Genomic DNA, 15682 nt, shown 5'->3' with positions numbered 1-15682 from the left:
GCGTGTCTTCTGTGCAGCGGCTCCCTGATGAAGCTTGCAGCGCCTCTCCCGCTTCCTTTTGCTCCGTTGCCGTGGTAACTCACAGAGAGCGTCGGCTGCTTTGTAGCAGATGGAGAGGAAGATGGAGGAGAACACTGTTAGCGATGTCGACGCTGGTGTGTAAATATGAGCTTTAACACGGCAACCCGTTCATTGCTATACAAGCAGAGGGAAGCGCGTGATAGCCCGTTATCTCACAATAATATGCGCGCGTGACTGGCTCGCTACGTCTCTTTTTATGGACGCTAACGTTAAGCGTGTTAACCTCCTAGCTAGCAGGTGCAAAAATGTAAACACAGTCCTGTCACCAGCAAGCGTGAGCTAGCTGTGCTGCTGTTGACTTTATTCAACCATATTATGAGCTGCATGTGCGCTTAGATAATTGCTGACATGACAAAGTTAACCGCTGCATAGCCGAGCAGACTGTTTGTTAAATTGTGTTAGCTAGCTTTGTTACTCAGACTGCAGTGAGCTGGTGTGGAGCTAATTAGCTTTCCGTTGTATCTGAAGTTTTCTCTTGGTGATTAAAACCAGTGTCTGTTATCCTTCTAAATGAAAGCTACTGTAAATGAGCAGTTCTTAACAAATGGCACACGCCACTGTAATGGGTAAGGGGATTAAACTAACAAAACGCACATTTAAACCAATAATAATATTTGTTGTGGCAGGGGTTTTATCATGTTTATCATAGTTCACTTACGTTTTGTTTTTTTTGTTTTTTATTAATTACCACCTTTGGACTCCACAGTTGTGAAAAAAAACTCTTTGCCACCTTCCTGATTATTGTTGTTTGCATATTTGTACAAAACGCAGCTTTATTGAGTGTTTTAATTTTAAAGATCTAAACTAAATATACTACTATTTTATTAACGAGCAACGGCGTAAGAAATGGAAATGAGTTACGGTATTAACTTATTAAAAGTTCAGTTGTACTTCCCTTGTTCAAGGAAAAGTAACCATGTGTTGAAATTGTCTGTTGAAATGAACAGCCTAATTACCACTTAGTGCTAATTACTAATACCAATAAAATATATAAAATCAACACTTCTTATACTGTTGATGTTGTGCCGCTTCACATTTAACAACAACATTATGTGAATTAGTTATCCCTATCCTTATATCTTGTATTTTTTATAGACTTGGTGTGTGTGTCTCCTTTTTCATTCCAACAAAAGTCAACATGACAACAACATAAGAAAAGGAACCATTTCTTTTTTCTATTGGAGTAAATACCTGTCCTTACTTTAATAACAACAACTGTATTATATTATATGACATTTTCATATACAGCTGGGAACTAAGGGTTTACACACAGTGGTCAGAGACTCCTTTGAGTAAAGTTAAACTCTACATTTTTCACTTGTTCTTTAGGCCGTGAAGCTGGGGGAGAGGATGCCTTGGTGGGCAACGTAAACAAGCTGATGGTGAGTCCACCGGGATACTCAGGAACTCCACGAAAAGGACATCTGGTTTTTGATGCATGCTTTGAAAGTGGTGAGTAACTGCAAAACACAATATTTAACGTTTAGACATAATTACAGGATGCACACTTGGATGGAAAAGCAAGACTTTCTCATGCTGGCTGACACTTTTTTAAGCAGATTTGTTTAGCAGAAAAGTCAGATAATTGATAATTGTTAGATCAGATGCTGTACTGACAGCTACCCACACCCTGCAAGCACAGTGACCAAATCACAACAATCCCTTCTTCTCCATGCAACCCAGGTTCCCAGTGAAGGGTGGGTATATATGCTGACATTTAAAAAAAATCTATTGTTAGATAATATCGTACTGTCATAAGACCTGTGTTGAAGCCAAATATTATTGGTTGTCACTGCTGCCCTAGGACACTGACTGTAGTTACCCAAAAGCAATCAGTGGGTCAACTTTAGCTAGATGCTGTTTGAACATTTGTACAATTCTTTTGTTATGTGATCTTAATATTTGTAGTTTAAAACAATTTTAAATCTGACATGCCTGTGTCCATTGTTAGCTAGCATCTTGTATATTTGCCCTGGCTTTGTATTTTCATGGCTGAATCTAAATTTTTTAAACAATAATAATAATAAAAAACAACTCGATAGACAAAGTGACAACCTATGACATCTGTTATTTATGTTCCTGGGCTGGAGCGTGGTTGTGGTCAGAACACAGTATTTGCTACCTTTTTAATTGAGCTTGCAAGTTTTAACAAAAAAAGTTTGTGTTTGTTACATCACCTAGATTGTCTGCAATGTGGCTTTGCTCCCTTAGTGTCTCCATGTGTGTGTCAGCGAGAGCACAAACTAAACCTGCGATCTCTACATCATCCTGTCTGTTATCTTCCATTTCGTTTGTCTGAAATTGTTTTCTAAAACTTTTTATCCATACGCAGGGTCCTCACAGTTCAGAAATTTTTTGTTGTTGTTGTTGTGAAAGTGGATGAGATGCTGGTACTATTGATCCCTGAAATCTTTTCACAGTAAACTGGGCAACAACCCTGTTGCACTCTGTTTTTTCCCCCTGCCTTGTTTTTCCTTATCTAGCAGTTGAGAATCAATTTGATTTGCGTGTTTGACTGCAATCTCCTGATGAAGCTGTGATTTCTGCTTGCCCTAGCACTAATTTGGAAGACTTAAAGAAGTTCAAAGATGCAATAATAACTACAGACTCATGTTGTTAACAGTAGTAAGTGTTACCTTAATTTTATGGGAGACAGTCACATTTTTAGTTTTTACCGAGGCTGCATTAAAGCAGCATATTCAGCACAGCAGTCTCTTTGTTTAAGCAGTCAAACACACCACAGAGCTTTAGACACAAAAGATGCTCCACTTTTAATTTTTTTTTCCAGAAGTTGCTGGTGTTTCGCTTTTTATACACAACTACTATGTATGCACATTATATTGCATTTAGCTACATTTTTTATTTCATTTTCTAAACTGAACCCACATATTTGAACAATCTGGTCATTGCTGACAGAGGCATGACCAGAGAGCACAGAATGTAAAAACAGATCTCTGGACACCATCCGCACCATTAATAGGGACAAGTCCTAATTCTTACACTTTTATATAAAAGATTTTAAAAATATTTACTAGGCAAAAATAGAAGTTAGCCCAGGAATTTTAAAATAGAGGCCGTTGTGCTGTTACATTCTAGATAACGTGTATAGCAAATGCTTAAATGTGGATATATATGCACGTAGTATGTAGGCTAGTAAAAAATATAGTGCTGTTGTTCAAACATTTACTCATTCTCTATATACACGATAAAATACAAATGTTTTACAATGCACATTTTGCAGAACACCTCATTGGCTCTGGTTCAAATTTGATTATTCGTTCAAACCTCTGCCCACACAGGACCGAACCATTTATATATTGCGTTACATCCACAAGAGGGCAAACCGATACCTGGACAGACATACTTATAAAGGCATTTCAACTTAAAGATCTCTCTTAAAAGATTTACATTCCAACACATCACAAAACTAAACAAATTAATTAGGTTAAGTTGTATTTAATAGGGATTTGACAACCTATTCGAGCTCTGCTGTGAAAAGTGTGGAACAACAATGATCTTTTCCCTAGCATGAAATGGAAAGTAACAAACCACCAAGGAGCTGCAGGAAGCTTTTATCAGTATATTATTTTCTTTGTAGCTGAGATAGTTAACGAACTCTCTGCTATGATTACCGCAGGAATATTGTTGATTATTTTGGGTCTTAATTGACTCATGTTGGGCCAAAACGCCATTAAATTGGGCGTTTTTTAAGATTCTTGTTTTTTAGACGCAAGTTACAACTGCTTAGTTAGCTAACGTATGCTAATGTACCTGCTGTTATCATTTACTGTGAGTTGCAAATATAAAAAGAAGGTAAAAAAGTTGGTATAACAAAAACCCAACAAATCATAAAAACATAATAGACAAATGTTAAATTTAACTCTGTTTACCTTTAGTTGCTTAACCGATATTGGTTCATTGGTTCAAATCATTTTCATTTTCTTCTTGTGTCAACAGCGATGTATCTGAAGTCTGAAGCTGGACTTAGGAGCACGCCATGTAGTTTTTTCTGACATTGACTCACACATGGTACAGCTATGTGGTATTGTGGTGGTACTGTGATAGCAGCCTGTTTGCTTCCCCTCAGCAGTGTCGCATTTGTTGTGGAGGAAATCCAGCTAGGTATTTTGTGCAGGTCAGAAGAAAGATAGCCACTTGTAGTGTTGATTATTTTCCACAATTAATTTTCATAGTTTGATTGAAAAAAAAAAATCAATTATATAATTGAATTGAGGCTGCTGTATGCATAAAGTAAGATGAAGTTAAATATGCTCCAGAGTCCTTTGTTAATGGCCTTGCTTTCTGCTAGTGGAGTGGCATTAAAACGAAAATGAAGAACTGCATGTTTTCAGCACCGACAAGGTCGGCTGGTTAGACCCACAAGCAGGCAAACACTCAAGCACCAAGTAGGCAGAATAAATCAGGGAACCAGCAGGCTCTCTTTGGGACTGAATCGCTGTGTGGAGATTAGGTTCAGATGGTGCTCAGATTTCATATTTCCACAGATAAGCCCATTTTGGTTTCTGCAGACTCAGATGAGCTTTAACTTCTCCCTGTTTACTTTGTGTTGTCTGATTTTGGTGTCAGTGTCAGTGTTGTTCTCCAGCGTTGATTCTCTGATGCACTTTTTCAACAACCTGGAGGTCAGTGGATTACTAACAATTAAGTTGGGTTAGGCTTATTTACAAGAGGAAAGACAATCTTTTATAGACATATAGTGGGATAGATAAACCTTATCAGACTCATATGTGAAGGAAAGTACAAATGTGTAGTAGCAGAGGGTTATATTAGGAGGATTTTTCTGCAATATCAGTGTGGTAATTGCCCTTTTTATAAATTTGCCTTTTTTTCCCCCCAGATGACATGGCCAGAGGAGCTCAGACATTGATTAATGGGTGCTGAGCTCCCTCACAGGGATCAGCTAACATATACATGTCTGTGGCTCCGGATTTATCTCCTGAATGATTTATGGAATTGATATTAATCTCTTTCCAGTAAATGCATTACTAAAGTTAGAATATGGAATAAATTGATATTTGCCAGATATTCTCAAATTAATGCCCTGTTGCTGTTTCATTTAAACTACTGGTTTTAACAGCGTTGCTTTAAAGTTCCACTTCATAGTTTGTAATTTTGTTTTTTACAGAATTCTTTACATGTGCTTACTTTTCTACAAGTTATACTCCATTTCAAATCTATTTGTCTACAATAGCACTTCTTGCTGTTCATATGTTTGTTGTGATCATTTACCATAGTAAAAATAAATGTGCTGCAAACAAAGTACCACTCTCTTTACTAAAGATAATATTACTTCTTAATTCTAAATTCTTAATTAAAATTTAACAAAATAAAAAGCAGAAATTTTGGCATTTTCTTAATTTATTTTTGTTTGTTTAACTTGTTCTGAGTTTCCTGAGGACAAAATTAAACATGAGGTAAGAAATACAAATGTAAATTTCTATAAATATATCAGAGGAAGAGTTCTCTTTGCCCCTCTCTTAATCAGATAAATAATACTAACACTACTTACCCAGAGTTACCCTAAGTTACTTTGTTTTTAATGTATTTTTATTAAGTGGAAACTTGCATTAGGAGAAGTTCTTATTTCTAAACATAAGACTGCACAGATTAACTTAAAAAAAACAATCCTTGGATAAAAACGTAAATGTTGTGGTAGAGAAAGTACATGCAGTTAAATTGTGAAAGAGCAAAATTTGTTCCCTCGTTCTTTAATTGTATTAAAGATGTTGAACAGCAGCAAAAGTGTAGGTTCATCTAACCTGAGAATACCTGCCATATTGTGTTTACAGTAAATGTTGTACCTCTGCTCAAACTTTATAAGACAGGTTGCATAAGTGAAGAATGTAAAATGAGCTTCTGGTTTCATATATTCAGTCTGATATTTGTGATACGAGTGAGGGAGAGGAAATTGGAGACAAATATGTAAGCTCCTGCCACACATGTTCATTTCTCAAGGCAATTGAATGGGCCTTTTATGACAGTCTGTGTCTGTTTTACTTCCCTCAGACTAGATTGAATAGTCAGTATTTCAAGCACATGTTTTCATGTGAAAATGATGCATACCTATAGGAAGGATATTTGCCCGACTCCTGATGCTATCTGCATCCCATGTACATTTCCATAAAGCACAGCTTTTATTTTCTCGTCTTCGTATAGCATAGAATAAAATCTAATTGGTTTATTAAAACAGACACTGGTTATGTAAGCTGTTTGCCAAAGGTATAAAACCTAATTTACATTTAGATGAGGCTTAATTCACTTTGTTGTCTGTGCTGTGCTGATCAAGTCAGTGATGGCCTACAGATTTACATACAGTGTGTCTCAGTCAACAGGCCCTTTGACACAGAGTCATTATAAACCATTAAATGCCTTTTACTGTACTATGCCTAAAAAATGAGCATGACAGTTCTCTCAGTATTTGGTACAGTACAACTTGAACACTGTGGCTATTTTCATTCTCACTGGTTTTGTTGAACTTTTTGGATTGTATAATTTGCCCAGTGTTATTAACACCCATGTAAACTTAGAGTTTTACTTACTGAGATCCTTTTTTTTTTATGTAGTACAGTAGGAAATAGAAGATTTTGCTAATCTGTAAACATTTAAGCTCTGGCCTATTGTTGTGTATTGTGTCAAATGGCAGAGATTCGTGAAAGTGATAAAAGAAGTCTAATTGTTTTTAGAGTGAAATCCAAATGACATTCTTATCTCGTCTTGTCACACGCTCCAACTGTTGACATTTTTAGCCCAAAAAGTCTTTTGTGAATGCATCCTCACAATGTCGCTGACTAAAGTGCCATCTGTCTGTACAAAGAACGACACTGACAGCGCAGGCCTATTGTTTTACTGCACCTCTGGACCATGCACCAGATATAATTAAGCACTCATTGATTAGACAGACCGCTCTCTGCTGACAATGGCTTGCACGGTCAAAGAAATTCCCCAGCGGTGACAAGTGTTTAATGGGGTCTATTGATAAAGACAACTCATAGACTTTACAGTCAATTCACTCAATACAATCCAACTTATATTGCAGACTGGAGAACAGATATTGTCGAACTGCTATGTCTATATCGTACTACAACCAAAATAGTCAAGGCTGTCAGATACTGTTTGAAGTCATAGTGTTTCCTGAGCCTGAGTAATTAACCTGATTCGTAAATAATGTAACAGCTTGTTAGACTATGAAAGTAAAAAATAACACACTGATTCATGGTAATAATTTTCTCTATGACTTTATCGGTGTGTCACCTCGCTGCGAAGGGATTTCGGCCCACCCTTTGCTACAATGTTCAGTTTTTTTTAAGTTTGCAGGCACAGCTCTCTTAATGTCCCACCAAAGCATTTAAACTAGACTGAGGTCTGAACTGTGACATCACCACTGAATCACCACCTGGATTATTTTCTTTTTCAGCCATGGTTGTAGATTTGCTGAAGTGCTTGGATCTTTGGCTGTGTCCAAATTCAGGTGCTGTATCCTTCGAAGGACCTGGCCTACCCGGTCTACGTAGGTCTTGTTGGATGACCTGCTGGTGGCCGGGCTTTAGCTGTTGAACAAATTCCTCTGGTGGCACGACAGTGCTAATAGCTGGTATGAGGTGTTTGTGCCTATATGTGTGGTTATGACCAAACATCTCCATTTTTGTCTCATCTGTCCAGAGGAAATTGTTCCAGAATCCTTGTGGTTTGTTCAGATGCAACTCTTGTGTTTTTGTTTTTGTTGTTTTTCTTTGTTAGAGAGAAGACTTTTCTTTTGGCAGTCCTTCCATACAAGACATACTTGTTCAGTCTTCTTCTTATTGTGCTGTCATGAACCTTAACATACTAACTGATGCCTGTAGGGTCTGAGATGTAGCTCTTGAGTTTTTTTTTATTGCAGTTTCCCTGAGCATTGCATGGTCTGACCTTGGGCTGACTTTGATGGGATGTGTTCTCTTAGGGAGATTGTGTTGTTGTGTTAAGACACACCTGAATGCACCAGACAAAACAAAAATGTCCAGAACTTCTACTTTTACAGAGCTGATCACACTTTCTGATGATCCGTTAAAGTGCATTTGATTAGTTGCGCCTGGGTGCTACTTACCCTCTTAATTCATGTGAAAGCAGTAAGCGTGTCCTTAGTTTTTTACACGACTGCATAGAGTCCTGGAAAAACAACAACAACTCTTTTTCACATGACTGTGTATTAACTTCCAGTTAGATAAATAATGACTATCTTATCGAACTCTCGTGCACCACTTTGTACAGAAAAGCTACAGATAGATATTCATTACTACATAGACGTTTATATCATCCAGCATTTTTAAAAAAAGAAGTGTTACTGTGCCTCAGGTCTACTGCATATGTTGCTTATGTAGCTCTAATAGTGACTTTTGAAGACTAAATAGGAGATTTAGAACAGCTTTTTAAAAAGATGTTAGAAATATGAGTGTTTAAAACAAGCTTCTGATCATTAAAACCCAATTAAAATACTGAATTCTACTCGTAATAGTTCGGTTATACGTATTATATCCCTAATACTTGAATTAAAAGAAAGCAATTCAATGTGCTATTCAAAATTCACTTTTGACTAAAGACATGGCCACCATTATTAACAGATACTGGCGCGTTTTTACCTTGGGAACTATAAATGCAATGATGGTCAGCAATGTCATTTTACTCATAAAACAAAGATTTTATATAATCCGGACACAAGCAAGACTTTTCCAATTAAAGGGATAATTTAATGTAAAACCAGTAATGTGATAAAAATGCTTAAATGTCCTTGTGGGTTGGCATATATTGGTAAAACATCCAGACCTCTGAAAAATATTATTTCAGAACATAGATGTGTTATTGGAAATCGTGATCAGAAAAGTCCGGGTTCCCAACACTTAAAGCGTATGAATCACAATGTGTCTTGTCTTAGTTATATTGGCATTGAGCATGTACAGCTTGCAAAAAGAGAAGCGGGCATTAATACTTAACTTTTACAGCGTGAACTTTATTGGATTTTCACTCTAGAGATTTAGCTACAAAAAGTCTTAACGAAGAAATGGACTTTGTCCTTTTTTATGACTCCTTGTATTTCAGTGTTATATTATATGTTCAGTTTTTCAGTGTATTTCTTATGGATTCATGTGTTTTCAGTTGAGGGTCATATTGTATTTACTGCATCTAATAATGCAAGCGCCCCTTTAGACTTGATGACGGGAATACCGGACGGCAGTGTAGTGTCTTATTAAGAGCTTTGATATTGTATTTTGTGTATATATTTCTTAATAATAATGTTTTACTTGACAGACACTATATAAGATGATATAGCATTTTTTTATTTGTCTGATCAACTGCATTAATTTAAAATGTTAGATATTACTTGTTTTGAACTTCAGCATGTTATGGATTATGTTTTGTTTTTTTGGGGTTTTTTTTTTTTTTTTTTTTGTGGAGACATATTTTTATGTTTCTGTCGCAAAGTTTTTGTCCTATAAAAGATCTGGTTCCTGATTGGATGTTATTATGACTGTTGGTTGTGGTCATGTGACTGTTCACAGGGGATTTAAGATGGTCCTGCCTTGTGTTTCAACATCTGATAAAGAGCAGGTAGGGATGGGAATTGTTAAGAATTTGTGATTCTGATTCATATCTGATTCTGATTCTTATCAGCTCCATTCTTGCAAATTAACTACATGCTGCGTCGTCAAATGTTTGTGCACATTGGAGGTATTCCCCCTCTTTGGTGTGATCAGTGTTGGGTCATTACTCAAAAAAAGTAAAGTAACAAAGTATTACATATATTACACAGAACACTTTTCTTAAAAGTAATACAGTACATTACAAGACATTTGTTATACTACTCGTATACTTGTGTTGTACTATGCGTTACTTTCACGTTACTGTGTAAAATGATCTGAAACACACTGTTTCATAATAACCGATTAGCAATATAATTTAGAGTGGTGCAGTGTGCAGATCGTTAATTACCGACACAGGTTCTTAATAATAATTATCTTGTTAATTCTACTAAGGTGTAAAACAATATTAGTAGTCGTTAGAATTAGTTTTGACACCATATCAGTTTCAAGGTAAACATGGTAAGCATTAATGTTTACCATGAAACATTGAGCAGAGGTAATGAGTAAGTAATAGTAATAGCAATAATCTTCAACAGTTTTGAAATCTATTAGTCTGAGCAATACAAAATGTGGTATTTATATTTTCCAGGAGAGCTCACGCCAAATTAATATTTAGGGTGTTGCTATTCTTCTGGGCACACATTAGGTTAATTTGGCTCATGTGCAGTGATGGATAATAAGTAATTTTCCCCTATTTTCCAATGCAGAGCGGGTTGGATTGATACACTGACATAAAAAAACGTCTAGTCTGAGCTGAGATTATATTTTGTTATATTTTTACACATTCATTAGCTGTTAGTCATCAGCAGTAAATATTTACTGCCCAGATGATCATTACTGTATAAATGAAGGTTTCCAACCCTGACATTACTGCTTTGATGAAATATCTACAACCTCTTCATGGATTTACGCTAGATGATAAATAACCCATTATTAATAATTGATAAACAAAGGCTTTCTCTTATTTGTTTTAAATTAGAAAACAATAGTAAATAAATAAATGTCTGTAAGGAGATCGGTAGTAAGGATAACATGGAAAAAACAGTCCCTTTAGTCACTGCTTATGTAGGTTTGCTTATCTCATTTTGCTTCAAGTGTATTTTTCTTTTCTTCCAGCACTCAGCAGTGTGTTTAATTTGTCTGGCCTTATCTTCTCCCAGAAACTGTCATGTCGCAGTTGCAGCGACCCTCTGAAAAATGATTGATTAGAGTCCCGACTAAAGCAAAATTCAGAAGACAGAGCTCAAAACGAGATGGTCGGAAAAAGCATGAGAAATAAGGTACTACAGAAGGAAAGAAAAAATATGAACACTTGGGGGTGGGGTGGCTGGGGGTCTGTAGCCAGTCAAGGGGGGGAATGCAGTCAAGCTTGTCAGAAGATATTTATATACTCCAGAGTGCCCCATGAATCAGGATAGTTGAGTTTCCATTGATTAAAGAAGAGGGAAACGTTTTTACAATCAAGCCAGATGCTCAGAACGAGTGGTTTGGAGAGGCCTGAGTTTGCTGCAGTATGCAGCTCTCTCCTTCACCTCTTCTGCCTCTCTGATGAAACAATCCGGAGGGAGAAGCAGCCCAGGGGGGAACAAAAATATATAATTTTTGTTAATGCTTTTTTACTTGTAATCAGCATGAGCATAATTCAGAATTTGTTTGACACTTAACTCCCCACACATGAGCTTTGTGCTGTCATATAGCCTTTTAATGGCTAGATTTTTTTTACTTTTCTATAGCTCGCCGACCTTAGAATGCTCTCTCTTATGGGCTTTCCAAAAGAAGATCTATTTGTCTGAGTAGGAGGGAGCCCTCCTGACATCTGATGTATTGAGAGGCACTCCTAGTCTCTCTGTCTCTCTTACATGTCCTTGGCAGCGGAGAAGCTTCACTGCTCAAATCACTAAATGGCCTCTCCAGTTTTCCCTTTTAGCAGTTCTCTCTCCTCTCTCTTTCTTTTAAGTCAGGCGCAGAGTATGGAGATAAATTTGAGTTGTCTTGGGACTGTTGGCAAGACCATTGCTTTTGATTTATGCTATTTATTGGCCATTTGTATCCCTAAGAAATTACTCTTTATTGTTACTTCTTGTTTTATTGTCATATTCTGAGATTTTCTTCAGGTATATATAATACCTTTTATTTCTCTTTTTGAAAAACCTCATGCAATATGAATTGGGGTTGGGTTACATTGGCTTGACCCTGTGTTAAGTGTCCACGATGTATCAAATAATGCACTTTCTTCATTTGGTACACCTGTTCAGCTGCTTGTTAATTCAAATGACTAATCGGACAGTCATGTTGCAGCAAGCTGATACGTTTAGACTTGTAGACATGGTCAAGATGACCTGCTGAAGTTCAAACCAATTTCTTCCTCATCAGAATGAGGAAGAATGTAAAATGACTTTGAATGTATTTCTTTGTATTTCAGAAACTACTGTGATTTTCCCCACACAACCATTTCTAGGGTTTATAGAGAATAGTCAGAAAAAGAGAAAATATCCACTGCAAAGCAGTTCTCTTTGTGGAAATGCCTTGTTGTTGCCAGAGGTCAGATGAGAATGGCCAGACTGCTTCAGGCTGATGGGAAAGCAAAGGTAACTCAAATAACCACTCGTTACAACCAAGAGATGAAGAAGAGCATCTCTGTATGCGCAACATGCCAAAGTTTGAAGCAGATAGGCTACAACAGCAGAAGACTACAAGAGGTGCCACTCCTGCCAGCTAAGAACAGGAAAGTGGGGCTGCAGTTCATAGAGGTGCACCACAAATGAACGGTAGAAGGTTGGAAAAACACTGCTCAATCTGATGAGTATCGATTTCTGCTGCCAAATTTGGATAGTAGAGTCCAGAATTTGGCGTACACTACATGAACATGGATCTGTCCTCCCTTATATCAGTGATACCAGCTGCTGGTGTGTAATAGTGTGCACTCTCTTTGCATATTTTAGGCAACTTAGTTATAACTGAGCATTGTTTGAATGACCACAGTATATCCATCCATTCTTTTGATGGCTGCCCCTTGCAGGATAATGTGCTGTGTCACAAAGCTCAGATCATCTCAAACCGATTTCATGTACATGGCAATGAGTTCACAGTATTTAAATGGCCTTCACACCCACTGGATCTTCATCCAGTAGAGCACCTTTGGGATGTACTGGAGCGCAATAAGATATTTGCATCATGGGTGTGCAGCTGAAAAATCTGCAGCAACTTGTGTGATGCTATCAGGCCAGAACCATGTTGAGTCTATGCCACAAAGAACTTAGACAGTTATAAAAGCAAAGGTCGAACTCGGTACTAGCCCAGTGTATCTAATAAAGTAGCCGGTCTTTATATTTCAGTCTGAATTATTCACTTGTAAAGATAACCCCATATATAACCTGTATGATCATTGTCTGTAGTACCTCCCAGCTTGATCTTGTTGTGTTCGTTTTGTCATCTGTATTTGGCTCCTTCAGGTTATTCTCATGGCTCTCTGTTGTTTTTAGAGTTAGCAGGCAGCTATTTTAATCAGAAACAGTGCCAAAATCCCACTCTAAGCACCTAACAGCAGACAAAGTAAGGTTCTAGTTTGAGTAGAGGCAACAGTAGATTTAAACAGATGGACACACACACACACACACACACACAGATAACTCCACTATAATGCAGCTGTGACTGGCTGTCTTTTATATATGGAAACAACAACTCCTTGCATATTAATGTAAAGGTGATAACATGTGAGTGTTCTGCTGTATTTTATTTTTTCTAAGCAGAACAAATGCTAATAATCTAAAAATCTGCCTTGAACACATGGCTTCATTGAGGCTTGACAGAGTTTTTGCAATGCAAAGTGGTATCAGTAGCACTGAATGAATTGCAGAGTGATAATCCCGTCTGACATTTGGGCCTGTTGCATATGGCCACGTCTAATCACTAAGTGAACACATTGGCTCAGTTTTGCTGCTCAGGAAATACTACAAACAACCTCAGCGTTTTGTGAGTTAATTGTTGATGGCTCTGATTTGAGCAGCACATAGGAGAGCCCACCCCTTGCACATCTATTCAAAATGTCACCAAATGCTAGCAGCAGTAGGATACTTGTAAAAGTTTGAGTCACAAAAGGATTTGATTATCAACCGTAGTCACGGTGTGGCTGTGAGATTTGAAAAGTCTGAAGGGAAGAATATTCAGACATTTGATATTATATAAAGTTTTTTCTTTTTAACATTAAAAATTGCATCGTGGTTACTTCATCTGCATTGAAGAAAGCGGGGTGACTCAAACAGGTTTCACTTTGTTGTTGTTTTTAAAATCCAGCTCTAGGCTATTTTGTGTTATAAACATATTTGGAACATCACTATTCATTGGCTCAGGGCCTGCCTCTAGCGTCGTGATACAAGTGTGTCGTAAGTAAACATTACTGCAACCAGATTTCTGCATTGCACAAGTGGTTCTCGCGCACAAGGCCCCGGTGATTCATCCAGTAATTCATTTCCAAGCAATTCCTAACGCCATAAACACAGTTTCAGAGCAGGCGTCTCATTTTTCATCCAAGGCAAGACGGTACAGTTTGGGAAAATGGCAAGGATTTGTAATGCTTTACCACTTCATGTTTTTCAAGCTGCCTGTATTTATTCTGCTGATTTATTTAGAAAACCTCTCTCTGAGATGAGCTTCATTGATGTGCCAGGGTTTGTTTGATAACACAAATACATGTTCAGAATATAGTTATACAGTGAAGGATGAAATACTCACAGGAGCAGCGTTCTGAAAGAATACATTTTGGTTTAAATCCAGGCTGCTATCTTGTAGGTCTGCTGCTCAAAGTAACAGTATAGAAAATTCACTCCTTGCGGCCAGTGCTGTTTGGCCAAATGCTCTTATCAGGATTGTTTTCCCCATGGACGTTTCAAATACCTCTTATTAGTGAACGCACTGGAATCTCTAAAAAATATGATGTTTTTGGTCATTATAAAACAGCTAGTGTCGATCCCTCACTTGTAGTCGTTCTGAATAAAGATTATGATGACTGTATCATTGGCAAGCATTTATACATTTGCTTGGATCAGAACTTTGAATTTGACTGCTCTATATTTATCTTTTGTAAGTCATTCACTTGGTCGAGGGATGTAGGGCTGTTGCCACTTTGATTTATAGGTATCGCGGCACAGCCATCTGTAGCCAGTTGCTGTCTTCAAGAAGCTCCTCTGCTAATTGGAGTCAGTAATCTGGCAATCTCTCTGTAGGTGCCTTTTTAATACAGTCAAATTTTTGAGTAGAATTATTGTACTATTGTTATGGCTTGCTGTGTGGCACAGACCCTCCAAAAATTGTGTTTTGGTTTTAATTCAATTACATTTTTTGTATATAGCATCAAATTACAACAGTAGTTACCTCAAGGTGCTTAGCAATAATAATAATAATGATAATAATAATAATAATAATAATAATAATAATAATAATAATAATAATAGAGGGAAAACCCTAACAATCAACTGACACTTTATGAGCAATGAATAGGTGACAGTGGGAAGGAAAAACTCCCTTTTTTTTTGTCCCGTTTGGATCTTTAGCCATCAGAATTGTTGTCTCAAGGCCAAGAAAGATGCCAAGCGGATTTACTTTACCAAGTGGATCATCATGGCCTTGCCATATTGGTCCATTTGATTGACCTTTATTATAATTATGTATTTATTTTATTTTATTTTATTTTTGGTTGCTACAGACGGGACAGACATGACTGGGGGATAGGACGGGGAGAAAGAATGAAAGAAAGAGAGGGAGAGAAAGAAAAACAGAGGGGAGAAGAGACGGTGAGAAAGGGGGCAAGAAAGAAAGAAAAACAAACAAAACACCTGGATCACCTGTATGGAGAAAAAAAAAACTGAAGAGAAAACAAAAAAGAGCAAAATAATAAATACAGCACCATCACAATAAACTAGCTAGCAGTGGATAACACTAGATGCGCTATTAAACGCTATTGTGCAGCA

At 37.2% G+C, this 15682-nt stretch overlaps 1 protein-coding gene across 3 annotated transcripts in view; it reads left to right on the top strand.

Annotated features, from left to right (window-relative positions):
- Window positions 1–23: 23 nt before the first annotated feature.
- agbl4 (AGBL carboxypeptidase 4) overlaps window positions 24–15682 on the top strand; it is a 370527-nt gene continuing 354868 nt past the window's right edge. For 2 of the 3 annotated variants that reach the window (XM_085151358.1, XM_085151353.1), the window contains exons 1-2: window positions 24–155; window positions 1411–1533. In XM_085151358.1, the coding sequence (XP_085007484.1) occupies window positions 110–155; window positions 1411–1533 (169 nt within the window). In that variant the 5' untranslated portion in view covers window positions 24–109. The remainder of the gene's footprint in view (window positions 156–1410; window positions 1534–15682) is intronic. The other variant, XM_085151357.1, reaches the window with a different exon arrangement.

Source organism: Neolamprologus multifasciatus, chromosome 23, assembly GCF_963576455.1.
Source record: "Neolamprologus multifasciatus chromosome 23, fNeoMul1.2, whole genome shotgun sequence".
In the NCBI taxonomy this organism is placed as follows: domain Eukaryota; kingdom Metazoa; phylum Chordata; class Actinopteri; order Cichliformes; family Cichlidae; genus Neolamprologus; species Neolamprologus multifasciatus.
Note: the sequence above shows the minus strand (reverse complement) of the source record. Positions and strands in the feature narration are given on the sequence as shown.